Here is a 25,328-nt window from a genome sequence, read left to right as displayed (position 1 = left end):
GTGCCTCCCAGGCTACAGTGCACGGGTGCCTGTGTGTGCCTCCCAGGCTACAGTGCACGGGTGCCTGTGTGTGCCTCCCAGGCTACAGTGCACAGGTGCTTGTGTGAGCCTCCCAGGCTACAGTGCACAGGTGCCTGTGTGTGCCTCCCAGGCTACGGTGCACGGGTGCACCACAGAGGCTCTTACTGTATCTTTTCCTTCCTTTGCCCAGACTGAAGAGGAGACAAGAGGAAGGCAGCATGGCTGGCGAGGGTGAGGGCGAGGGTGAGGGTGAGGGTGAGGGTGAGGGTGAGGGTGAGGGGGCGGAGGGCGAGGGAGAGGGCGACGAGGCGGAGGGCGGCACAGAGGATGAGGAAACTGAAGCTGAACCCGAGACCTCCAAACTGAGCATGTGCGGCTCGGTCTGCTCGTCTCCGGGCAGCTCCTAGCGTCGTGGGAGCGGCTCCTCCCCGCTGGTCTCTCGGACGTCGCTGTGTTCGGCACGCCCTCCAACGCCTTCGGCACGGCCTTCAAACCACACGCCGCCCAGAGAAAGGGCTCCACGCGGCTCCTCTCTCTCTGCCAGTAGCATTCACCACAGTGCGGTTTGGGTAAGGCCTGTCTGAGCCGCGGCCCCTCCCCTTCTCCACACGGCCCCTCCCCTTCTCCACACGGCCCCTCCCCCCTCCACACGGCCCCTAGAGTAAGCTCCAACTTCTATGCAACGTAACTGTACAGCATGATGTAAAGTAGACATTTTAGAGGTAACAAACCACACGGCATCTGTGTGCGGAAGCATGACGACACCCAGAGCGCCAGGACTCTGTAAACAGGCCCATGTGACGGGGGCGTCGTGCACAGATGCTGCTCCTGTGCCAAGAGAGCTAAATTATTGAGTAGGTGAAAGCTCTGAACTTTTAGACTAGCTTTGTTCGCTCGTACAGCTGCTGAAAAGACTGGTTTAGCATTCAGTTCATTTCTATAGAGGCAACGGCTTTTTTATTTTTTTTTTACCGGTAGAAAAGTAAACTTTTGGCAGTTGGAAAAAGCTGAGAAAGTCACGACGATTGCGTCCTAAAAGTTTGTGTAAAAGGCCCAAACTACCCTGCGAGCGAACGTGGCTCTCGTTTCAAGTAAATATATACAAGGACTCTGACCTCAGTGCTTGCGAGTCACTTTTTAAAGCTTAGGTCAGTAACGTTGCTGTGTTAATATGAGTGGCTTGTTTTCTGTATCTGTCTTTATAAACTAGCTGCTAGAGGCTCGCGTTCAGTGGTCACTGGGTTGCCAGATCACGCTGGGTTTCCTCTCTCTGACTGTTGAGCTATTAGGATGCCCTTTGCTGCAGGGTTCGGTGTTCTGCTGTAGAGAGCGTGTCTGTGTAGATCCTGCCACAGTGTGCTATCATTACGTAGTCTAACCCTCTTCCATACCTGCTGCCTAAGAACTACTGATGCTATTCACGCCACCTGGGGAAACAAGCATTATTTACCTCTATAGGACATCATTTTAAGATTCTATTTGATTAAGTAATTGACAGTAATCTGATGATTAGCATTTTGAGTGATATGGGAACTGTGTTCTGGTTTTGGGCTAAGCACTCCCCTAAGTGGGCAAGACGGGGCTTTTTCGTAGAGTAGCATTGTTTCGGTAGTTTATGAATATGATAGTGGTTGTTTAAGGAGGTGCCATCTATCTCAGTTGTGACATGTGGGAACATGTAGCATTCTCCACCTTAAACTGCATTGTCTAATTATGTAAAACATGTACATAGCTCAAAGCAGAATCTTCTTTCCACAGTTTTATGTGGGTACGCTTACCTAACTTAATCGAGTATATTCAAGAACAGATTATAACAGTAGTACTAAAAGAACGGACGGTTGTGTGAAGCTATGTCTTCATGCAGTGACATTTCTCTTCTGTTTCCAAGTGTGCAGGCACAACTTGTAGGCAAACACGCCAAAGCTTTTGTACCATTTGCATAGCCATTTATAAAAACGAGTGCCTGTGTGTGTGTTTGCGTGTGGGTGTGGGAGTATGCGTGCATGCATGCGTCCTTGCATGTGTGTGTGTGTGTGTGTGTGTGTGTGTGTGTGTGTGTATGTGAGTGTGGGAGTGTGTAAGTAGCACATAGGCCCAGTGTAACATTTGTAAACAAACATTTATTGTGGTAAGTGACAACATGGAATGTTTCTGAAATTAAACACGAATTCTGCTATTAACCTCAACTGATATGAACAAATATGAATGGAACATTAATTGTAATTTGTTAACTAAATGACTATATTGATACCATAGCATACTAAATAAACATCTGAATTTCTGCATGTATCACTATTACACTGACTATAAAGGGATCTCGTGGGAGGGTGTAAGGTTGAAGTTACGTGGCTTCATCAGACATATGCGCCACTAAAATGAAAACTTCTTCTTAAGAGTTTGGACGAGTGGGCGCTTCAAGCTGTACCACCAGTGCTCAGTATGTCCGACATTTTCATGCTCTAGTACTGCTTTATCAACTACAGATGTTTGAGTGTACAAAGCAAAGCATTGTCTCCCAATAAATGTGGATGGCATGATATGTATGAATAGATTCTGACTAAGTTTTGGCATCCCATAGATTGTTTTGATGAAAACATTAATAAAATGTTCAAGTGTACTGGCTCTGTCTGTTCATAAGCTAATCCCAGCCACCCTCAGGAATCACTATGCTTAAAATGGTGAGCACACTACAGCATCAAGCAACATGAGAGATGAATTTCAGAGAAATGATATGAGATTCTGTCTGGTGACCCAATGTTGGACAGTAGGGGGAGACAGAGAGTTCACTATTTAAAATCTAGTCTATCCATTTTAAACACTCAAGATTTTGTATCTAAATTAAAGGACTTTAAAGGAGATTAAAGGACATTTGTGTGTGTCAGGATATTATTATTAAAAGCATTTCATTTAAAATTTAAGTGCAATGTTTATGCCGCACATGGATAAGTTATCAGAAAATGTTAATTCCACATGAATAACCCCTTAGGAACAAGGCCTACCATGGCATTTTGTTACACAGAAAAGAAAATGCAAGTCACCTCGTCATTCTGTCCCCAGTTTCAGTTTAGTTAGTGCATCCGGTGCCTGGGGCATCTGGGGTATCCCAGTGAAGCCTGCTACAAAAAAGAAAAACCCATAGAAAACCCAAGAAAACCATACAACACACCACGAGTGACCTGGGTGACACCACACACACGTGCACCTGGTGTGTCATGTGAGGAGCAAGGGAGAGCAGAACCTTTCCAGGGAGAAGACAGGAGGGTCCAATATAGAGGAGCCTTCACCTTGGCTTAGGTGGTCAAGCTGGAATGTCACAGGGAGGTTGTCAGGCATGTCTGCTCTGCAGGCAGACAGGGCAGCACCGCCTCTGGTTCACACCCCGGCAGATGGTCCTCTACGCCCTCTGGCGCTCCAGCTATGTGTTAATGCAATGACTTAGAAGCTCATGTGAGTACTTAACTATTATGAATCACTGCCATTTGTGTGTATGTTTATTTGGTATGAGATGAATATAAAAGCCATTGCAGAGCATCGTCATCAGCATGCTTGTCATACAGTCTTTCTGGAGCTCAGGACTGTGGGCTGGACTGGCTCCCATCTAGGATGTCTACTGCAGGCGTGGCACTGTCGGTGTTGGCTAGAAAGATCCATTCAGGACTCTCGATGGCATCCAACAGCACAGACAGCTCTGACTCCAGCTTCTGCACAGTGTCCTGTACCCGCTGACAACGAAGACACACAGAGAGACAAGACGTCATCCTGCTGGAGAAGGAGAGCTCAGAGATGACTGTAAGATGAGACTTGAGATGAGCCTTAGAGATGGAGGAGCTGTAGAAGAGAGGACGGGTGGAGTCATGCAGAATGAGAGGATGGGGGTAATAATGCAGAATCAGAGGACGGGTGGAGTCATGCAGAATTATGAGAGCTGACAGGAAGCAACGGCAGGAAAACTGGATAAATTAAGAATGAAGGAAATATAGAAAAAGATGTTCTAGAACAACTGGCACTATAGAGAGAAATAAACATCTGAGGAGTCAAAAGTAATGGAAGTAATGAAGTGACAACATAAATGACAAATGTGAAAGTGAGAGAATGAAAATGGGGAATTAGCAGAGGACACATGAAGGCCAACGATCCTCGAGTTTCTCCAACTGGGAGTTTCGTTTAGCTAAGAGCCAGACGGGTTGCTGACAGATGAGTGATCACAGTGTCACTGCCAAAAGATGGAACAGGAAACAGTAAGTCCAGCAGGCCATCACCTGATGCCCTCCGCCCAGTTCTGGGGCCGGGTGGACCAAAGGAGCAGCACCTCACCTCATTACAATGTTTTTCGCTCAACAGAAATGCGTTTATAGAGTAAAAAATGGATAATAGTAGAGAGAGAGGGTGAGAGAAGAGAGCGTGAAAGAGAGAGAGAGATGGTGTAGGAAGTTCACCTTTTCCACTGTGTCCAATCTACTGCTGAGTTTGTGCTGGTTCTGACAGGCAGCTGTGCGGCTGTCTCTGAGTGCCAGATCAGGCTCAGACACTGAGGAACAAAACAGCCAATCAGCTAGCAGCCTTGAAACCCCTATAACTACATACTGAGATCTGGATTTTTACAACAGCTGAAGGCCTATTGGTCACTAAACAGAAATATGAGTGGAGACAAGGGCTGGGATATTTACAGAGTACACAATAGGTCAAGAATTTTGGATAGGAGTGAGCATGTCGGCAATCCAGAGAGCCTCATGGCACCAATCAGGATTTTATATCACTAGTCAACTTTCTAATTATAACAACCTCCCTCCAGTTATATAGACCACTGGTCATGTTGTCTCTGGTCCACAGTCAGCACTCTGAACGACTTGCTCCATAATGTGGCCTCGTGTTCCTTTTTACGCAGTGTTACTGTTTGCTCACACAACCTTCTCACTCTGGCCTCTGACTGCACACACACTCCTAGGAGATCAGTGGGCTCTCACAAGCCCAATAAGTCTCGTGTCTCCTCGTTGGGATTAATGAAAGCGTATCATCTGCCCAAAGTGTAGTTAGCAGAGGCGTGGGTGTGGCTCCCATTACCAGCTCAGCACACAAAGAACAAGACGTGTGTGTGTGTGTGTGTGTGTGTGTGTGTGTGTGCGGCGAAGACGGTGTAAGGTTCGGTGAGCCTTCAGCCTCCTGGCAGCTTGGCTGCTTTATGTCTCAGTATAACAGGCCTCTCGTAGTCACGGGTTTGGCAGCTAGCAGTGCAGGACTCTATGCACTGTGAAATGTTTGATGAAGGCAACCTGGATGTTTGTTCAACATTGCCAAAGCGCCTCTCTGCCGCGAGCACGCCGCGAGCACGCCGGGAGGGCTGGGTCGACCCCGTCAGACGCCTGGCTCCCCGCTGCAGCTCACAGAGACGTTAGCGTGCAGCTGACACAACACCATGCTGGCCCACCACCACACCTGCAGAAACCCACACAGGCGTGAGTCACTGACAACTGGCCACCAGCCACCGCGCACGTAATGCACTGAAGGCAATATAGACATAGTCTCCATGGACCACAGACATTTTGTAAAAGATGTCGTCCTTATAGTTATATCTTACTCCTTTAAATATGTCTAGTGGCGTTCATCTTGGCTCCTCTCCCGGGTTTTTTTCTCACTTTTTATGTGACAGTGTGTGTATGTGCCATGTAAACAACATGGAAACAGGCTCTAGAGAAACATGTACATTGCCCAGAGCCCACACAGATCCGAAACCAGCTGTCATCACCTGCAATACTTCAACTTTAACATATTTGGGTAGAGAAAACTGGTCTGAAATCAGATTCACGTGCATCCCTCCAACCCAGAGCATTATGCAGAAGGAATGAAGTGCTCTTCACATGAATAGTCATCAGAACCAGGACCTGATAAGCTGGGTTCAAATCTGCCCTGGCGTCCTTGTGTCCCAGCATTTCTGCGCCCGGCGACCCTGTGTCCAGTCATAAGACAGGCCTGTGCTCCTCTCCCCACCGTGCAGCTTAAGCTACATTCGGCCTTTACCAGCAAGCCAAAACCACCCAGGACCAAGCCCAACCAGATCATCTTCTATGACAGACACGGCACAACTTCTAAGACACAGACACAGCACGACTTCTATGACAGACACGGCATGAGGGCACATTTCATCTGTGCAATTTGCATATTGCTACATGCCTGTAATAGAAATGAAAAATATTAGACAAAAAAAAAGTCTAGAGAATCACTGATTTGGCTCGTCAGCAGTTTTGTAACAAAGTGTGCACGCAGCAGAGTGAGGTCCCTGGGTTTATCAGCAGAAACCCAGCCTCAGCACTCACTGTCTGTGCTGGCCTCGGGCTTGTGGTGTGATACCCTAGCAGAACTGAATACTGAAGATGAAAGAACAGCGAAGACTTGACTAGAGTCCTAGTAACACAGGCACCAGTACTGTACAGTGCTTACATGATTCCAGCTAATTAATATGGATGCTATTAGACCGTTAACTGACTTTCATATGGCTATTGGCCCAGTGTATAGTTCTCTAATATGAGATGTAGTAAGATGAAAGAAGGAAGGATGATTGTGTGTGTGTGTGTGTTTGTGTGTGTGTGTGTGTGTGTGTGTGTGTGTGTGTGTGTGTGTGTGTGTGTGTGTGTGTGTGTGTTAAAAAAAGATGCTGTGGGTAATGATGTGTGAGATGTAGGAGATGAAAAAACTGGGGTGGGGGGGTGGGGGTCAGTTAATCACACACTCTTCACATCTTCACATACACTCACACACAATAAGAGGAAGACACTGGAGTAGGAGCAACAACACAATGAAGAACACAGGGTCCCAGTCTCAGATGTGTTAGTGAAATAAATGAACAGAGATTTGGGTTTCTGCTGCCATAACCTTCAGAGCAGGCCAATGGAAAAATGTTGCAATGTGTTCATTAACCCCGACTCTCAGTACGTGATGGGGAACTTTCTCGATCAATAGAAAGAGAGAAAGAGAGAGAGAGAGAGAGAGAGAGAGAGAAGAGAGTTTTTGAGTTTTTTCTTTCACCATTCTTAGGAAATGAGATCACACATATTCAACTGATTAGTTTCTCTGCCAGTGAAGTTAGTAGAAAAGAGCTGTATCATCTTATATGTTACATTCTTTTTACTACAGAGAAAACATATGTAAAAAGTTTCCCAGTTTCAAGCATATATGTCCTATAAGAACTATAGCTAACTGTGTGAAATGTCTTCTATTCTGTGATGTGTGGCCATCCTGTCATTCAGAGAAGAACTAAGTAGAAACCAAATCAGAACCAGATGTCCTGGCCTGTAAAACGCTACACTACACACACCTACACATACACACACACACTCACATGCATGCACACAAACACATTATCAAATTTCAGGCATCTCATCGTTGCTCAAATTCTGATTTTGTCTTTGTGGTTTTCATTCCATTTTCAAATGTATTGCTGCATTAATAAACATTAAGTAACACAGGACACAAAACAGTTTACTGAAATTCTTCACTAACTTCAAAAAAGTGTTACTGGCCTGTTTATTAGGTGACAATAAATCTTGTGAAATATTTTACAAAACTGTCAAACCCTAAACCCTCTCGGACACACCCAGCTCTTACCTGCAGAAATCTGACCAATCAGGATCAGCCAGACAGCAGTGCAGATCAACCAGCTGGCCATGGCACAGTGGGACACAAACTCACAGCTGGGGAGGAGAGGTCCTTTAAAATGATCACCACATTTCCAGAACACTCCAGCAAAATCACACAGACTCACACCGGAGAGCTACGAGGGCGATGGTTACATCTCTATACGCAATGTACGTTAAAGAGAAACGGGGAGAGTGGGGGTGGGGGTGTGAGGGAGAAGGTGAGAGAGTAACTTACCTTTAAAAGAGTTGAGGGCTGAATTAGCAGCTTTAGCTCGACTTCCACAAGTCACTGCCTTTCTGTGCCTGGCTGCCTCTCTGTGGCTGGTTACCTCTCTGTGGCTGGCTGCCTCTCTGTGGCCGGCTGCCTCTCCTTCCCTCACTGCCTCTGTCACTCTTGCCGTTACACGCTGTGTTATGCCTCTTTGCCTAATGCAAACACAGAGTGTAGGACAAAAAAGAGTTCTCTGTATGGAGGAGGGAAAATAAAGAACCTGGGGGAGAGAAAGAGAGAGAGAGAAAGAGAGAGAGAGAGAGTGGGAAGGGGCTGGGTGTGCAGTTGTGCAGTGTGGCTGGTGGGCTGAGACTGCTTTTTCTCCAGCAGAATTGAAACAGAAGTGAAGCCAAGGCAACCCGCCCCAGGAAATCTGAACAGGCAAGCCATGTGTGTGTATGTGACTTCTCTTACGCCATGTGTGTGTGTGTGACTTCTCTTACGCCATGTGTGTGTGTGTGACTTCTCTTACGCCATGTGTGTGTATGTGACTTCTCTTACGCCATGTGTGTGTGTGTGTGACTTCTCTTACGCCATGTGTGTGTATGTGACTTCTCTTACGCCATGTGTGTGTGTGTGACTTCTCTTACGCCATGTGTGTGTGTGTGTGTGACTTCTCTTACGCCATGTGTGTGTATGTGACTTCTCTTACGCCATGTGTGTGTGTGTGACTTCTCTTACGCCATGTGTGTGTGTGTGTGACTTTTCTTACGCCATGTGTGTGTATGTGACTTCTCTTACGCCATGTGTGTGTGTGTGACTTCTCTTACGCCATGTGTGTGTATGTGACTTCTCTTACGCCATGTGTGTGTATGTGACTTCTCTTACGCCATGTGTGTGTATGTGACTTCTCTTACGCCATGTGTGTGTGTGTGACTTCTCTTACGCCATGTGTGTGTGTGTGTGACTTCTCTTACGCCATGTGTGTGTATGTGACTTCTCTTACGCCATGTGTGTGTGTGTGTGACTTCTCTTACGCCATGTGTGTGTATGTGACTTCTCTTACGCCATGTGTGTGTGTGTGTGACTTCTCTTACGCCATGTGTGTGTATGTGACTTCTCTTACGCCATGTGTGTGTGTGTGACTTCTCTTACGCCATGTGTGTGTATGTGACTTCTCTTACACCATGTGTGTGTGTGTGACTTCTCTTACGCCATGTGTGTGTATGTGACTTCTCTTACGCCATGTGTGTGTATGTGACTTCTCTTACGCCATGTGTGTGTGTGTGTGTGACTTCTCTTACGCCATGTGTGTGTGTGTGTGACTTCTCTTACGCCATGTGTGTGTATGTGACTTCTCTTACGCCATGTGTGTGTGTGTGTGACTTCTCTTACGCCATGTGTGTGTATGTGACTTCTCTTACGCCATGTGTGTGTGTGTGTGACTTCTCTTACGCCATGTGTGTGTATGTGACTTCTCTTACGCCATGTGTGTGTATGTGACTTCTCTTACGCCATGTGTGTGTGTGTGACTTCTCTTACGCCATGTGTGTGTATGTGACTTCTCTTACGCCATGTGTGTGTGTGTGACTTCTCTTACGCCATGTGTGTGTGTGTGACTTCTCTTACGCCATGTGTGTGTGTGTGACTTCTCTTACGCCATGTGTGTGTATGTGACTTCTCTTACGCCATGTGTGTGTGTGTGACTTCTCTTACGCCATGTGTGTGTATGTGACTTCTCTTACACCATGTGTGTGTGTGTGACTTCTCTTACGCCATGTGTGTGTATGTGACTTCTCTTACGCCATGTGTGTGTATGTGACTTCTCTTACGCCATGTGTGTGTGTGTGTGTGACTTCTCTTACGCCATGTGTATGTATGTGACTTCTCTTACGCCATGTGTGTGTGTGTGACTTCTCTTACGCCATGTGTGTGTATGTGATTTCTCTTACGCCATGTGTGTGTGTGTGACTTCTCTTACGCCATGTGTGTGTATGTGACTTCTCTTATGCCATGTGTGTGTATGTGACTTCTCTTACTCCATGTGTGTGTATGTGACTTCTTTTATGCCATGTGTGTGTATGTGACTTCATTTCCGCCATGTGTGAGTATGTGACTTCTCTTACGCCATGTGTGTGTATGTGACTTGTCTTACACCATGTGTGAGTGTGTGTATGTGACTTCTCTTACACCATGTGTGTGTATGTGACTTCTCTTACGCCATGTGTGTGTATGTGACTTCTCTTAAGCCTTGTGTGAGTAAATGTGTATGTAGGTTTTCTCAAGCCTTGTGTGAGTATATGTGAATTACTTTTCTCTATTCCTGTAGCAAGCTGCAGTCCAATGTTAAACTGAAAGTAACCATTTGCTAACCATATACTACAGATATCATAAGATATTTTGATTTTCAAAACATATTAACATACATATGAAAACACCAACATCTAATCTGGACAATAGAGTTTTCGGTACCATCAGAATGGGTGGAGTGGGGCAGGTGGTGCTGCTGAATACATGCCTTCCCCATGCTACAGCAGGGCATGGCTGATGGCATTAGAATTGGGCCAGGTGGAGAGAGACAGCATACATGCAGCAGGGAGACATGCAGCAGGGACACATACAGCAGGGAGACATGCAGCAGGGACACATACAGCAGGGAGACATGCAGCAGGGACACATACAGCAGGGAGACATGGAGCAGGGAGACATGCAGCAAGGAGACATGCAGCAGGGAGACATGGGGCAGGGAGACATGCAGCAGGGAGACATGGAGCAGGGAGACACGGAGCAGGGACACATGCAGCAGGGACACATGGGGCAGGGAGACATGGGGCAGGGAGACATGCAGCAGGGAGACATGGAGCAGGGACACATACAGCAGGGACACATGGGGCAGGGAGACATGCAGCAGGGAGACATGGGGCAGGGAGACACGAAGCAGGGACACATGGGGCAGGGAGACATGCAGCAGGGATGTTTGGCTCCACAAAACTGCAGCTTCACCATACAGTGAAATAAAGCAAATAAATCCAATTACGATGCCACATTGATGAATTGCATCTGACATAAACATCATTTGTGCTGTTGAGATCATTTGTTTTGCCATTTGAAGTTGATGACATATTGCTTGGCTTGTATATTACTCATTTTGTTCATCATATCAAGGACTTATGAACATGAAGTGAATGAGTTTCTTCCCTAACTAAGCCAGGATAAAATGAGTATAAATGAGTGTAAATACATAAATGCACACACACACACACACACACACACACACACGGAGTACTATATATGTGGGCACCCACCATGCGCGTGTGGTTACAGAGCAGTCAGGGAAAGAGGAGGAGGAAGGACCATCACCACCATCCTCCCTGGGGGAGAGAGGCACTCTGTGTGTGCAGAAATGACCAGACGCCACACCAGTTGAAATCAGCAATACAGCCAAAGAAAAAGAATTTCTTGCACATGCAGATATGCTAGTAGAAAGATATCTCCCAGGGAACTTGACCATTTAAAACTGTAGATTTGTAACATTGTAAACAAAGTTGTCTGATTCTATTTTACAAAACAAACTTGTAACATTTAAAAAAGTAATTTCTTTTACATATTGAAGCAATAATTATTAGATATTGTTCACACAGGAGCATTTAGGTAAACAAACACTCTCACACACAATAAGAGAATGACTCTGGAGTAGGAGCAACAACACAATGAAGAACACAGGGTCCCAGTCTCAGATGTGTTAGTGAAATAAATGAACAGAGATTTGGGTTTCTGCTGCCATAACCTTCAGAGCAGGCCAAAGGAAAAATGTTGCAATGTGTTCATTAACCCCGACTCTCAGTACGTGACGGGGAACTTTCTCAATGTGAGAAATTGGTGTGTTGAGAGGTTTAGAGGTGATTCCTCAATTCTGACCCATGCTGAAGAGGATTAGGCCTGTGTTGATGGTGACCCCCACCGGAGCAGCAGTGCTGAGGCCTCTCCGTGTGTTCATCCAGCCTTCCATAGACACAAGGCCCAGGATCACCGTTCCTCAGCTAAGCGTTAAGTCTCCATTTATCCCATTTGAGCATCTGAATAGCCGACGTCACAGGCAGGTTAAATGCAGGTCTGCGGCAGGAATAAAGCTGGCCGGGCTTTGGAGAGGTGGGAAGGCTGAGATGACGTGTGCCTGTGGGTAAATTCCTCCTTAAATAGCCTCACATGCCACAGCTGTGCAGGAAGAGCATGTGAGGAAGAGAACACCACTCCGTAGCTACAGGATCCTGCAGTCCAAACACTTTCTGACACTCATCAAGCGGAACTCAACACCAAAGCGGATCCTGGGATTCCTTGTCCAGCGCGAAGATTTAAGATACAGGATGAACTTTGCTGTCCAGTTTTTCTACACCCACTACATGAGCGAGGGTTCTCCACAGCTGAGGGGACTTGGCATCAGCGAGGACTACGACCCCTTCTGGCAAAGGTGGGAGACTGAAGAGCCTACATTCCAAACCACTAAAGACTTTCTAAATCTCAAATGCTCCCAGAGTCCCCTTGAGACTTTGAGAAGTGCTAGGACAGATAATGTAATGGCTTCTGAACGCTTCTCTCCACCTTCTGTCTCCTCTAAAGACTTTGTACTTCTTAGCCCAGATGCTTTTGCTACTGCTGGTCATTCTGACCAGTCTGCTGCATTGTCCTTCCAAATCCCCAGGACTCCTGGATTTGCTCCCTCCGCAGAAACCTTCCCCTCCCCAATTCCTCTCACTGGTCTCCCATGTACTACCGCAGCTGAGGAGTTATCCAGCAAAAAGCCTCAACCCACTTCTACTACCCCTAATACTGCTTCAGACAGCTCTGAAAACTCCCATGCAGGAACTTCACTGAGAAGAACTGTCTTAGTGACTAAGGTTCCCCGTGGCCCTCCTCATCCCCCTGCACCTGCGTCTCATCCATCTCAAGTTCCTTCGGCCCTTCCCAGACTCACCCCATCTCCCCAACTCCTTAGCGGTCCAGAGAGTAGGAGCCTCATGCCTGCCTTCCACACCATGATGCGCTTACTCCTTCGTCTTGTCCTCTCCTTCATCCTCCTCTTCGTGCCCTGGTAAACATCGACTTATCTAAAAAAAGCACAAGGGTGTGAAATGTGCTGTCAAAGAGAGGAATGCATAAAGAGGAAAATCAATTCTTTTTCCAAGGCTCTGAGAAGCACAGTGTTGAGCAATAACAAATTTGAGTAATGGCAAAAAAATCCTTGTTGAAAAAGGTAAGTCGACAAAACAGGCTCTGTCAGTGGGCAGACACCATTCCTAGGATACACTGGCCTGGACAGTGAGAATGGGGTGAGAAGTCATCTTTTATGTTTAAAAAAAAAACAACTGATTTTTAGGGAAGTTTTAGAGCTCTGAAAGGCTGGGTAACAGAATCAGATCACTTTATAAAACTGGCCACAAGTTTACTCACTCCACCTGCTTTGTGAATATATTGTCTCTTGCTCCTTTGAGTATACTTGATACTTAAAATAACATAAAATACTTTTTAGAAGCAAAGGGCCAAAGAACACTTTGTGATACATCTAGTGCACTTTTCCATACCTCTCAGGACTCAATGGGCCTTCATTGGATGAATTCCTATTTACTTTGAAATCTGGTAAGTCCAGTTAGATCAAGTGTACATAAACATAACTATATGCAACCGGAATTTGAAAAGCTTTGCTTCACATGTTTATTAATAAGGAAGTTCCAGAGTGGATTATCTGCTATTGCAGAAGGATTACTTAAAGACAAAGCAGAGAGAACAGTTAATCTACATAGCATATGCTTAGCTTACCCTCAGCCACTGGCTTTGATGATGGAGCCAAGGCCTCTGGCAGACACTGGTGATGGAATCTCTTCTCCTCATTGTCTTTGTAAATCATTTACTTCAGATGTATCTTTCCCAAGATTTAAGTTCTTTTTTCTTTTACTGAAATTCAGCTAACTAATGAAGGTGGCAGAGCACAGAGCGATCCTGTGTTTGTATTTCCACCAGAGGCTTACAAAAAAAGCTAGCACATCTCGAAGAGGGCACATTTTTATAAACACAAACTCGTCTCTATTTTAATGAAGGTCTATTTTTCTCAAACAGTGAAGAGGAATATCAGAGCAGCAACAAAAACAACAGCTCATCTCGTGATGGTCAGTGCAACAAAGATGTCCCCCTAAGAAGGGGGAGACGTTCCCCTCAGCCCGCCTGCATCTGTCCAGATCGCCTTCGAGACTTTGGTGCTGAGGAGTACCTGAATGAGGACGTAAAGACCTTCGAGACCAGAGTGGTCGGGACGTTGGAGGCCCCACAGATGGCTCCACCGAAGCCCTCCATCAGAAGGAGCAGAGAACCCACTTATGCGCCCAAGCCTCCTGTGGAACTTCTCTGCTTTGACGACATAACTGCGGCAGCTTTAAAAATCCACCAGTCAGGAATTCAGAAGACCCCTTGCACAGTATGTCAACTTCCTTTTGCTATTAACAAGTGTTGAGTAACATCCTCCCACATCAGTCATTGCCTAAGCAAACATTCTGATAATTGTTATTCCAGCTTGTAACGCAACTGGCCCAACATCAACATCCAAACAATATCCTGACACAACTCACATGTAATCTATACACAAAAATGCAAATGAAAATAGGGCAGTTTCTGCTGCTTCAAAAAATGTGTTGCTGAAAAATGTGATTCATAAGGCTAATAATTTACATTAGATTGTTCTATTTTTCACAGTGAGGTTAAGTTGGGGTTACATCTTGCTAGTTTTATTGCTGTGAATACATGGTCAGCCTTTTAACCGCTTTTTTTGACCATATTTTCCTTTTTAAAGAAAAATATCCAGTGGGGTAACATCCAGTGGTCCCAAACAGACTAACCATCATCTAACTTTGCAGCAGAATAAACATCTCTTCCCTTTGCCTTTCAGTACTCCAGACTATCCAAACTGTATGGCATGGAGATTTATGTGAAGAAAGAGCACTTGCACTACACCGGCTCGGTGAAGGAGAGAGGCGTTGTGTGTGTGCTGTTATCGCTAAAACAGGCAACGGCTGCATCACTTACATCACCTCACATGTCAAATGGAAATACTATTGGCATTAGTTCAGCTAGTAGGTGTGTAATGGATGAGTTTAAGTGTCTAATTTCTTTATTCTAATTTATTATTCAGCACTTGAGCTCATCCGTTACACATTCACTCTTAGACTATGAATCTAATGTAATAGGTAGATGCCCTGGCAAAGATCAGAAGCGTTGGGATGAGGTATAGAGTTTCTACCAAGCATTTTCCACAAATAAAATGCTCTCAAAAACTGTGTGTGTGTGTGTGTGTGTGTGTGTGTGTGTGTGTGGTAGGAGCAGCAGAGTAAAGGTGTGATCGTGGCCACAGACTGTAACTTCTCCATGGCGGTAGCCCATCATGCAGTGGACATGAGAATCCCAGTCTACGTTATAATGCCGACGTCCAGCTCTGTGCCACGGCAGCGCATGTTCCGAGACTACGGCGCCGTGGTGATGTCATACGGCAACACGGCCCGTGACTCGCGGAACCACGCGTGTCACCTGGCCAGAGAGAACGGCTACGTGTACCTGGAGGAGTGAGTGATGTGCATCACATAGAAACCCCAACACTTACAGTACAGGCTGATTGGTACAAGCTGTCAGCCTGGATTGCCTCTTCCCCACATATTTTGCACTTATGCAAGTCATGTGGAAAATAAGCCTTAAAATCTAAGTGTGTACGCAGCCTTCTTAAATCTAAGAGCAATAAAAACCAAATGTGGAACTTGTTACACAGTTTACATGTCATTAATGAATGTATTTGTGAACCAAAAAGGCATGTTCTTTAATTATGATAATTAGGATATGCAAAGCAGGCAATAGTAATTAATCACTGGGTGATTTGCACTGATTGGCTTAGCTCTGAAATGTTCATGCATGCAGATTCATCCATCTTCCCATCTGGCCTCCCATGTCCACCCTGCAGGGACACCAGTGCAGTGTTCCTGGCAGGCTTGGGCACAGTGGGCATAGAGGTCCACGAGCAGGTGCCCAAGCTGGACGCGGTCGTTGTGCCTGCGGGTGGTCAGTGTGGAGTGCTGGTTGGAACTGCGGTTGCCATCAAACACCTGAACCCTCACATCACAGTCATAGTATGTTTCAATCCCCCCTCCTAGCTGAGCCATGAACACCTGAACCCTCACATCACAGTCACAGTATGCTTCTACCCCCCCCCCCCCCCCCCCCCCGAGCCCTGAACACCTGTGGCCATGAACACTGAACACTGGTCTATTATTTTGCATCTTGCTAAATTCAATGTTTTTAAGAAGCATTAAGCAAAAAAAAAAAAAAAAAAAAAAAAAAAAAAAGAAGCATTAAGCATTACCATTACGTTTAGGGTAATCATCAGGAGAGAGGCATCAGTCACTACATAATATTTATGAGAAATGCTGGGCCCATTGCCAGTATCTGTCCTTCTTTTCTGACCAGGGAATTGAGTCAGAGGAGTGTCCTCTTCTACCGCAGTCCCTCACAACTGACTCTCCCATCAGGGGTCTTGGCTGCAACCCAAACCAAAAGCTGTGTGGAGGTAAGCATACATTCATGCTCAAGTTCTGCTGTCTACAGATAACATCCAGAACATCCACCCCCTAGTCTGCATTCTTCACCCTCTAAGCTTGGACACGTTGGATCTCAAAGCCCGGATAAACATTTTGCTATCCTCCTCATGCAGTTGTGAAAGATTAGACACAGCTTTGAACTGAGCTTTTGCTTTGTTTCACAGATTTGGGGCAGCACTCTTTGGGAACACACACTTTTCACCTGACCAAGAAAATGGTGGACAGAGTCATCTCTGTCAGGTAAAAGCGCAATCTATTTTGAAAACATAAAATGGATTTAAAAAATGCTTGTTCCCAAAATCGGTGACTATATAAACTTAAAAAAAAAAAATTGTAGGTAGGGTTAGGGTTAGGGTTACATCCTGATATTTTTGTGTAAATTTCTGTGTCAGGCTTACAGATTTCTATTTGCAGGTCTGAGCTTATCCATCAAGTTTTATCTAGATAAGTCCCTCACCACAAAAAAAAAGGCTAAAGTCTCAAGCTGTCTTGGTCATGAGCCAGTGTCCTTGCCACAGGGAGGAGGACACTTTGGTGGCCATGTTGAGGTTTCAGGAGTATGAGCGCGCCATTGTAGATACTGAAGGAGCCATGGGATTAGCAGCCATCTTGTCCGGGCAGCTAACAGAGCTAAAGGGTAAACGGTGAGCTGAACCAATCCCATCACCACCACCACTATCATCACTATTAGCAGCAGCACTACCACCACCACAAGGTTTTAATTAGTTTAGCATAATAATACTACACTGTTACTACACTTTTGCCTTTCATTATTGTGCTCTGGATTTGCACACCAATAGGGAAATAAGGAAACTAGAATTTGGGTGTACAGATCAAACATGTGTATGTGTCAATGTTTTAAAGGAGTAAACAGCAGCTTGTTAATTTGTTAAAAATGTTAATTTCAGAAAATTTGTATCATGCTAGTGGGATTTAAACAGGCTTTCCTGTGTGTTTGTGTGTGTTGTCCCCCACAGGGTAGCCGTGCTAGTGGGCAGTGCTAACATGGATTTTGACCTAGCAAGACAGTGTGTGGAAAGAGCGCTAGTGGTGGATGACCGCATCAGTCGCTTCACCGTCCAGATGCGGGACTGTCCAGGAGACATGGCTAAACTGCTGGACGCACTGTCCCAGGCAGACGTGAGGTGGGTGGGAAAGAAAGAAAGAATAAGTTGGGACTTAGACTGGCTGACTAACAATATCACACATTTAAACACATATAGGTACTTCTCTCTAATAGGCAAATGGGGAGGATGTAGCACAGCAGAACAGTCCATCAAACAGGCCCACCAGGGAACAGGACAGAACCCCAAGCCCAAATGAGTGATAAATGGCCTGACAGGCACACTTCCCATATGCCTTCTCAGTTCTCAATGATAATTCCAGCATTACAAATGTCTGCTTTTTGCATTCAGTCAGAAATATTATGTTTTGTTTGTTTTTGTTTTTTAGAAGTGTTCGAAAGAAGGAATGTTGCGTTAATCTCAGTTGAAACTCTGCTACGCTTGCTGTAAATAATCAGTCGCTAAACTAAAACGCAGTTCTGCTGCAACAACAGTTTGAAACAACTGGAAAATGCAACCCTGAAACCCCGTACGTGAGACCCAAGAAAACGAGGAGGTTATGGATTAGCTCCGTGTTACTCTGGGACTTGGAGACTGGCTGTTTGTTTCATCCGTCACCTTCCCTGTCTGACATTTGCACATTCTCTCCTCTCCTCAGACTGCTAGGTGTTTGGCACAGGAGGTACAGTGACAGAGCAGATCTCTTTAAAGCACAAGTAAGAAATCATTTCCTGTGTCAACAGTCTCTCTGTCTCTTTCTTCCTATCCAAACCGCAGTATACAGATGTAAGGGCTGTCATGTGGAAGGGTTTACATAACGCTGGATGAAGCTTAGCAAGGCAAACCCTCCATACAGCAGCATATGGGGTTCTGGTAATGTGGTGTTGGTGATCTATAAAGGTACTGCCTAAGGATGTTGTGTTGTGGTTGAACAGGTTGAGTGTGTTGTGCAAAGCAGGGATAAGACTCAGAACTGTCAGCTCCGCAGAACTCTGTCAGAGGGCTATCCTACACTGCGGTGGCTGGACCGATGAGCTCAGCAAGGTTTCTGCATCCCCCTCACCCCCCCACCCCACACCCACTCATAATCAATCATAATCAATCATAATCATAAATATAAATCACACCAATAATAATAAATCATATTAATTAAATCATCAATACATCATCCAGCATCATAAATTCCTCCTATAGATGAAGTACACACAATCCAATCAAAACAACAATCTACATACATACAGAACTAAGCATCATGTACAGCCATTCCCACTAATATGAAAATATGAACTCTGGTGAAAAAATATTAAATGTATGTTCAATATCTGTCAAAGTGTACTACAGCATTGTTCCAGAGAACAGAAGGACGTTGCCACATTCTTTATCTATTCCTGTGAATAATATATGAATTTGACGTTTAACTATTCAGATTTGAATCTTCTCAGTTGTATGTGGTATTCTAAGCAAACTAGGTCAAATTAAATTGGAATTTTTATAAAATTAATAGACAATCGGAACTGTTGTATTTGACTTTATAAGAATATATTTGTGAAAGTATGTGTATTGTATTTGTAATATTGCATATATAATGTGCCAAACTGAACAGCTGTATTTGCTGTGCTTTGAGAGCGTACTGTCCTGTCCTGCAGGACTTTGAGAGCGTACATTGTCTTGTCCTGCAGGGCTCTGAGACCGTACACTGTCTTGTCCTGCAGGACTTTGAGAGCATACACTGTCCTGTCCTGAGACACTGTGTTCCTACCTTTTACATCCTAAATAACTGTCACTGTGACGACCCCTTAATAGTGCCTGATTGGAAGTCTCACTTGTGCACTGGTGGCCATGACCCACCAACAGACTGCATCAGCTGCCATTATCGATTTAATTCTTCATTGTAACTGTGAAACATACTCTGACTCCTGTTCTGGTGACTGACCGTTCTATCCGAGCCACATTAGAGGATGAAATAGCCCATGTTAAGATCAAGAGAGGGAGTGGACAGCACAGAGGGCTGGATGAAGGTGCTTCAGGGAGGATGAGAGTCTTCTGTGTAAGGAGCAGGGAGGGAGCTTGGGAAAGAAGTGATTAGTGGAGACTAATCCTTTAAGTGCTTTAGTTAAGGTCATTGTGTCCCCTGCAGCCACATTCACACTGAGTTATAGTCACAAGCAAACACATGGCATCCGCTTCAGAGCAGTACAGACTGCTCTGATCACGTAGTCTAACGGAGCAATAAATACCACAGAGTGGCTTGGACCGCACAGCCTATCACGAAGCCATAAATCCTTTGCAACATGTGCCAACAGCATATACAAGCTAAGAGAGTGCGCAGAAACGCTTTCGGACTATGGCTCACGCCGGCGATGTCACTTCTTACACTCCTCAGCCTCCCTTCCAAACCAGCTGATGTCAAAAGAGGTCAAATAAGCCCACCATTACCTTAGAAATATAACCAAATATAATTTTAACCGATGGCTGCTGGCCTGTGGTTGAATCAGGCGATGAAGGGGTTCGCTCTGTGGTCTCCAGAGGAATGAGCTACATTAAGCTAGAAGGTCGAGTAAATTCAATAAGCACCACTTCAAGGTGATAGGCAGAGTCAGCACTCCATAACTACGCCCAGATCACAGGGCCACGTCGCCATGGAGGAGCAGAGTGTGGAAAAACATACCTCACTTGTGGTTTTCACCGTATTTCACTTTAGCTGCATTTTCATGGCAAGAGAGCTTAACATTTAATATACCTTTAAAAAAATATATATATCTAATAATAGGTTTGCAAAATATTTTTGTTGCACCATAAGGGCTCGATTTAATAGCTGGAACCTAACAGCTGTGTTATATCTGGGCAGTTCATGAATATTTTATTTATTTACAGCATTTGGCAGACGTGTTTATCCAAAGTGCATATTCATCAGCATGACAGTATGTATGCTCTCCAAGGAATCACACCCATGACCGCGGTGTTGCTAGCGCCACATACTCTTGGTTCCACTAGGGGGAGCTCCAGGACTACTGCACACAGTAGCATATCGAGGAGAACCATGCAAAAATAGTTGCTGAAAAGGTAGAGCGCATCAAATCTGTTAAAACATCTGTGTCAAAGGTGTTATAACATATGTGAGATAGCTAATCAGCTGCCTGTCCTCCTATCTAATGAGTGTCAGCTGAATTGGCAACACCTCGCTGACTGGTGCATCTGACGGGTATCAGCTGCATTTATGTACATCAGTTCTGTAAATGGTAGGGTTTCCTTTGATTCTCTTCAAATAAATGTATATGAAACGTAAAAAGACACACTACAAATACAAACATATATAAGAATGACAATACCAGCTTGTTAAATGAATGCTTTTATTTTCAAAAATTCTTGAAATTAATTATTTAAAGACTTAACACTTGTAACATCTAAATTGTAATTACTGAAAAAGTTAATATAGACTATCAAAAATCCATATCATAAAACTAAAATTTTTCCTTCATTTATTGCTTATTTTAAAATGTTAATTCATAAGATGTGGAAAAATAAATCAGCCATCTATGGGTAACTGGACTACTGTTGAAATTCTCTGGAAAACTGTGTATTTTGCACCAAAAGTCGAGGCATAAGAACACGTACACATACTTTGTTGCAAAAACAAATTAGAGCATATTGCTAAATGCTCACATTTTGAGGAATGGTCACCTTAAATTACAGAAACTCTGGCAATTCTTCCCACCCAATATGAGCATGGCGTATCTGTTATTCTGCGTATCTGGACCGCCCCCCTCAGCTGGCACATGCAACTACGGGGCCTTGACCGCCCTGTAAAAGCTATGCACAGGAGCTAATCACTGCTGGATGTAGCTATTGATAATGGTCAGCACAAGTGTTGTCCATTAATGGGGAATGCTTATTATGTTAAAAGGAATCCCACTAGTGCGCTGGGAGCTACAAATCACTGCTCTAGGAGTTGGTGCCAAACATGAGATCTAAAAGTGAGTCTCTCACTCTCACTTCAAAGGAACATGAGCAGAAATTAAGTCACTAGTGCTTGTCCCAAGACGGACATCTACGGAGCTTCGCATAATCCAAGCGCCACCCAGCGACGATGCTACTGCAGGTTTGCCGTTCATCTCCCTGACATACAACATGGAAACAAACACTCCTCAGCAGAAGAGTTATTATAATTGAAATGCCCTCGCTTTTATCGTACAGCGATTCCTATTTGAGATACAATGTCAAAATTAAATGAATTAGCCTTTGAAATCTCTGGGAAAGATATACTAAGGATGGTGTTGCCTTCTTGACAGCTATAATCCTGTGAGACGTGGTGTAATTGTCTGACATAGTGATATTGCTACACGTAGTTCGACATCAGTATGATCCGTTGTGGAATACTGTCTTGTTCATCACTGGTCTACAGGGATAGGGAGTCATGTTTCATTACAAAGGTTTGCCTATGTACCTAGTCTTGCTCTGGTCAGGTTCTGTTTCACGGGAGCTTCTTCATGCAGTTGCTCACTGACGTTTAGCAAGGCCATCAGGTTTGTATTTGAGGAGCAAACCCAGGGATGCAAAGCCAAACAACACTGTCTGAATGAACCACAATAGACGAGTTGATGGGCTATTAATGCCTTTATCACTGCAAAGACAGACACACACACACACACACTATAATTATTAATTTGTTAATCTTCTAAACTACTTAAAGCAAATTCAGGGTTATGGCAGCACAGATCACAATGAAAAGCAGTTAGAATGCCAGACCTGAAATAAAAGCCTACAGTCCATATGACAGCTACAAGTCCATATGATAATGTGGTGTTCTACTGCCCCCAGGTGGCAGCAAATCACAGAAGGCTTTTACTGCTCCTTCCTGTATTTTTTAAATATTTAAGCATGTTCCACATACAGCCTTTTTCTTACCTGCATACTTTCAGTGCCACCAGGGCCTCGAAGACATGGACAACCCAAGAAAGCCACCATCTGAAACAGTGGATACACACACATACAGTGACAGCATTAAAAACACAGCAAACATACAGGGCAGAGACTCACCCCATATACAGCACTCCATAATGTTCATTGACTAGATGCTTTGAGATAGCACCCAGTGGACCCAAACTGGCATATGGGATCCGCTCCGGCCAAAATACCACCAACTGAAAAACACAAGACAAAACATGACTATCAGACACAGTTCTACTGTCCTCGATGTAAAACCAGGAACTTCCTCATTGTTGGATCTATGTAGCTTATATGTTTAATCTAAGCTAAGTTACAGTGGTTGATATTCAAGGTGTAGTGGTTGACATTACAGTGTGGTGTAATACATTTTGTCCAGCCATAGATAGTATATAGTCTTTATACATGATTTATATGCATAGTTAACACACATCCCAAAAATTCAGCTGTTGGCTTGAGGGTCTACGATGGATGGGTATTATTTACTAAAGCTGTCATTCAAACCCTTTTTACCCGACGTATCACCTTACTGGCGCTACACACATAAGTAATGTATGGACTATAACCAGACACTGCTACCTGTTGTACCTCGACTTTGAACCTACCAATGAGATGTCAAGCAAATTACCTCGTCATTCATGGACTATGTTAACCTAACAAACTTCCATAACCTTTGCTCCAGCATAGACGCTGTAGTTACTTATTCGTAGCTTATTTGGCGGCTGAAGGTTCTTATTTATAAAAGGGAGTGTTCACGACACACATTTGCTGCGCACATTGTTTTACAGAGATACACGAATCAAATTAACATTAGATCATACATTTTATACGTTTTTGTTTCTCATACTGATATTGGGAATGTAAAAACTATATTAGGATATAATTTAAACATTTATTTTGTAATTTATTTACTATTTCAATTCATGCCGGTTGTTTCAGGTTACATTTTAGGCTACAACAAGTAACCAAACGAATCTGAAGCTGCGAAATATGTAACTAACTTCAGGGTCGTCCAGCCTAGCTGGTGCACAGGAAATAAATGAAGGAATCGTATCGCAAAAAAACAAGTAATAAAAGTAACTAATTTTAAGAAATGCAGAAAAATTATATAATAGCAACAGCTGGATTACATATTGCAATAAAAGTAACCGTGTGTTTGCTAGGTATTTAAATGAGCATTTATATTAATTATAAGCATTACAATATATTAATAATTAAATTAGTCGTTATCAAAAGAGCTCAGACGACCTCACACCTAAGCAAAATATACAAAGAAATGCATGCCGAGCATGTATAGTAAGGAATTAGGGAACTTTAACCCATTTTATAAAATAACAAATCTACTAAAGTTAGTACTAGCTACTGACAAGCCACACTATTAAGAGCAACTTACTGTATAATAACCCATTGACAGCGTTACAGTCATTATCCAGAAGAAACTCGATCTTCTGAAATACGCATATCCGTTACTATTTGCCATTTCGAAAAAGTTCAGGATATATTCCCAATATTTTTTAACCGACCATACAAATCGGTTTCGCTGGCTTCTTTCCCCTTTCCCTTTTTCAGCGGGCACAGGAAGTTTTTTCACAATAAAAGCCCTAAATTTTCCGTTAAAAAATTTACCAGTAAAACGCTACACATAAAAAGACGTTTGATTGGCTGTGAAAATGGGTTGGCTGGGTACGCAAACACTAAACACGTTATTATAATAATTTATTTTTTTAAAAATTGGTAAAAATTGAAAATTGGTGTAAAATCTGCTAGCTATTGGCACATTTCACCAACAAGAACACATAAATTGGGTAGAATATCCATTTTTTTTTTATTACAAAATTTCTGTACATTTGCTGTTACATGAAGATCCCCAAAGACAAAAGAAAAAATACAAATAAACAAAAGTTCACAAAAGCTCACACAATAACCTCAAGTCTAACAATAAAAGAACCAGTGTTCGTTCTGATGTCACACCATTTTGTTATAAACGTAAAACAAACCTTTAAAAATGTATCAAACAAAATGATTTAATGAAGGCTTTCACATTTTCTATAGGAGAAAAGAGTGTGTAGGAGAAACTAAGGTTGGCTTGAAATCTGATCATGCCACCAGTGCAGAATGGAGCACTGATACAAGCTGCATAAAAGTCCCCCCAGATTAGAGACGCCAACAGTCACTCCCACAAAATGCCGATATAAATAAACGTCTAAAATACCACCCCAAGATACAGCATGAGAATGTCCCTTTATACAAAAAGGATTTAGGTCAACGTGTGCGAGAGATGCTGCTTGGAGAGATGTCTGTTGGGTTACAATGAAAAACCGAATGAACGCTCTCCAGCGGAAGAGGAGGGGGGTGGGCAGCCTTCCATCATGGACTTTCGAGTGAGCTGAAGCGGATCAAAGCCCCTCCCACCGGTGCATGGGCTCCTGAAGCCAGTGACTGAGGTACAACGCCAGTGTGATCAGACAAGGCAACATGCCCTCGCTAAAGGAAGAGGGCTGGCTTTAGCAGTGTCCTACAGTTGCTGATGAGATTAATGACGTTGAATATGTTGTTGCTGTGAAATTATTAAGAAGTAGATGACAGATTAACAGTCAACTATTGCCTGGTCAGCATTACTGAGGAAGGGACTCCAGCATGAAGTGTTCAGGTTGGTCTGCATGATGGCCTCAAGGATTAGTTCGATGCTCGTTCTGAATCACCATCAAAGGTTTTAGTGTTTCATTAAACCTTTAACAACTTTCAAAAAACAAAAAAACAAACAAAAAGTGTCATTAAATAATAGTTAGAATCAAGAGTGAACAAGATGCTTAACCATCTCAGAACTTTT

General features: G+C 43.9%; 5 protein-coding genes across 7 annotated transcripts in view; 2 read left to right on the top strand and 3 right to left on the bottom strand.

Moving 5' to 3' along the window:
- Positions 1-2,601, top strand: part of stk32c (serine/threonine kinase 32C) — a 52,687-nt gene extending 50,086 nt beyond the window's left edge. For both annotated transcript variants that reach the window (XM_076974250.1, XM_076974251.1), the window contains one exon: positions 212-2,601. In XM_076974250.1, coding sequence (XP_076830365.1) covers positions 212-428 — 217 coding nt within the window. In that variant the 3' untranslated portion in view covers positions 429-2,601. The remainder of the gene's footprint in view (positions 1-211) is intronic.
- LOC143476192 (uncharacterized) lies at positions 2,122-8,229 on the bottom strand. The gene is made up of 4 exons (XM_076974254.1): positions 7,888-8,229; positions 7,621-7,706; positions 4,458-4,549; positions 2,122-3,743 (listed from the first exon to the last, which is right to left on the bottom strand). The coding sequence occupies exons 2-4, from the start codon at positions 7,679-7,681 to the stop codon at positions 3,591-3,593; spliced, it is 306 nt and encodes a 101-aa protein (XP_076830369.1). The 5' UTR covers positions 7,682-7,706; positions 7,888-8,229; the 3' UTR covers positions 2,122-3,590.
- On the top strand, positions 7,692-20,844 carry LOC143476185 (L-threonine ammonia-lyase). Of its 2 annotated transcripts, XM_076974247.1 has the most exons (12): positions 7,692-7,820; positions 8,254-8,304; positions 13,975-14,329; positions 14,798-14,914; positions 15,226-15,467; positions 15,857-16,022; positions 16,360-16,459; positions 16,655-16,730; positions 17,009-17,134; positions 17,468-17,635; positions 18,213-18,270; positions 18,490-20,844. In XM_076974247.1, exons 1-12 carry the CDS (start codon positions 7,798-7,800, stop codon positions 18,586-18,588), a joined length of 1,581 nt encoding a protein of 526 aa, XP_076830362.1. In that variant the 5' UTR covers positions 7,692-7,797; the 3' UTR covers positions 18,589-20,844. The 2 variants fall into 2 exon arrangements, with proteins under 2 accessions (XP_076830362.1, XP_076830361.1); XM_076974246.1 differs by lacking the exons at positions 7,692-7,820; positions 8,254-8,304 and adding an exon at positions 11,397-12,952.
- A 52-nt stretch (positions 20,845-20,896) lies between these two features.
- Positions 20,897-24,071, bottom strand: tmem254 (transmembrane protein 254). Its single transcript, XM_076974253.1, has 4 exons — positions 23,892-24,071; positions 22,592-22,695; positions 22,460-22,519; positions 20,897-22,175 (listed from the first exon to the last, which is right to left on the bottom strand). The coding sequence occupies exons 1-4, from the start codon at positions 23,976-23,978 to the stop codon at positions 22,052-22,054; spliced, it is 375 nt and encodes a 124-aa protein (XP_076830368.1). The 5' UTR covers positions 23,979-24,071; the 3' UTR covers positions 20,897-22,051.
- A 228-nt stretch (positions 24,072-24,299) lies between these two features.
- srfb (serum response factor b) overlaps positions 24,300-25,328 on the bottom strand; it is a 23,221-nt gene continuing 22,192 nt past the window's right edge. Inside the window, 1 exon segment of the mRNA XM_076975185.1 lies at positions 24,300-25,328. This exon segment is cut by the window's right edge and continues 1,112 nt beyond it. The gene's annotated coding sequence lies outside the window, so the exon portion shown is untranslated.

The sequence above is a fragment of the Brachyhypopomus gauderio genome, chromosome 15 (assembly GCF_052324685.1).
Source record: "Brachyhypopomus gauderio isolate BG-103 chromosome 15, BGAUD_0.2, whole genome shotgun sequence".
NCBI classification, from domain to species: Eukaryota; Metazoa; Chordata; class Actinopteri; order Gymnotiformes; family Hypopomidae; genus Brachyhypopomus; species Brachyhypopomus gauderio.
Note: the sequence above shows the minus strand (reverse complement) of the source record. Positions and strands in the feature narration are given on the sequence as shown.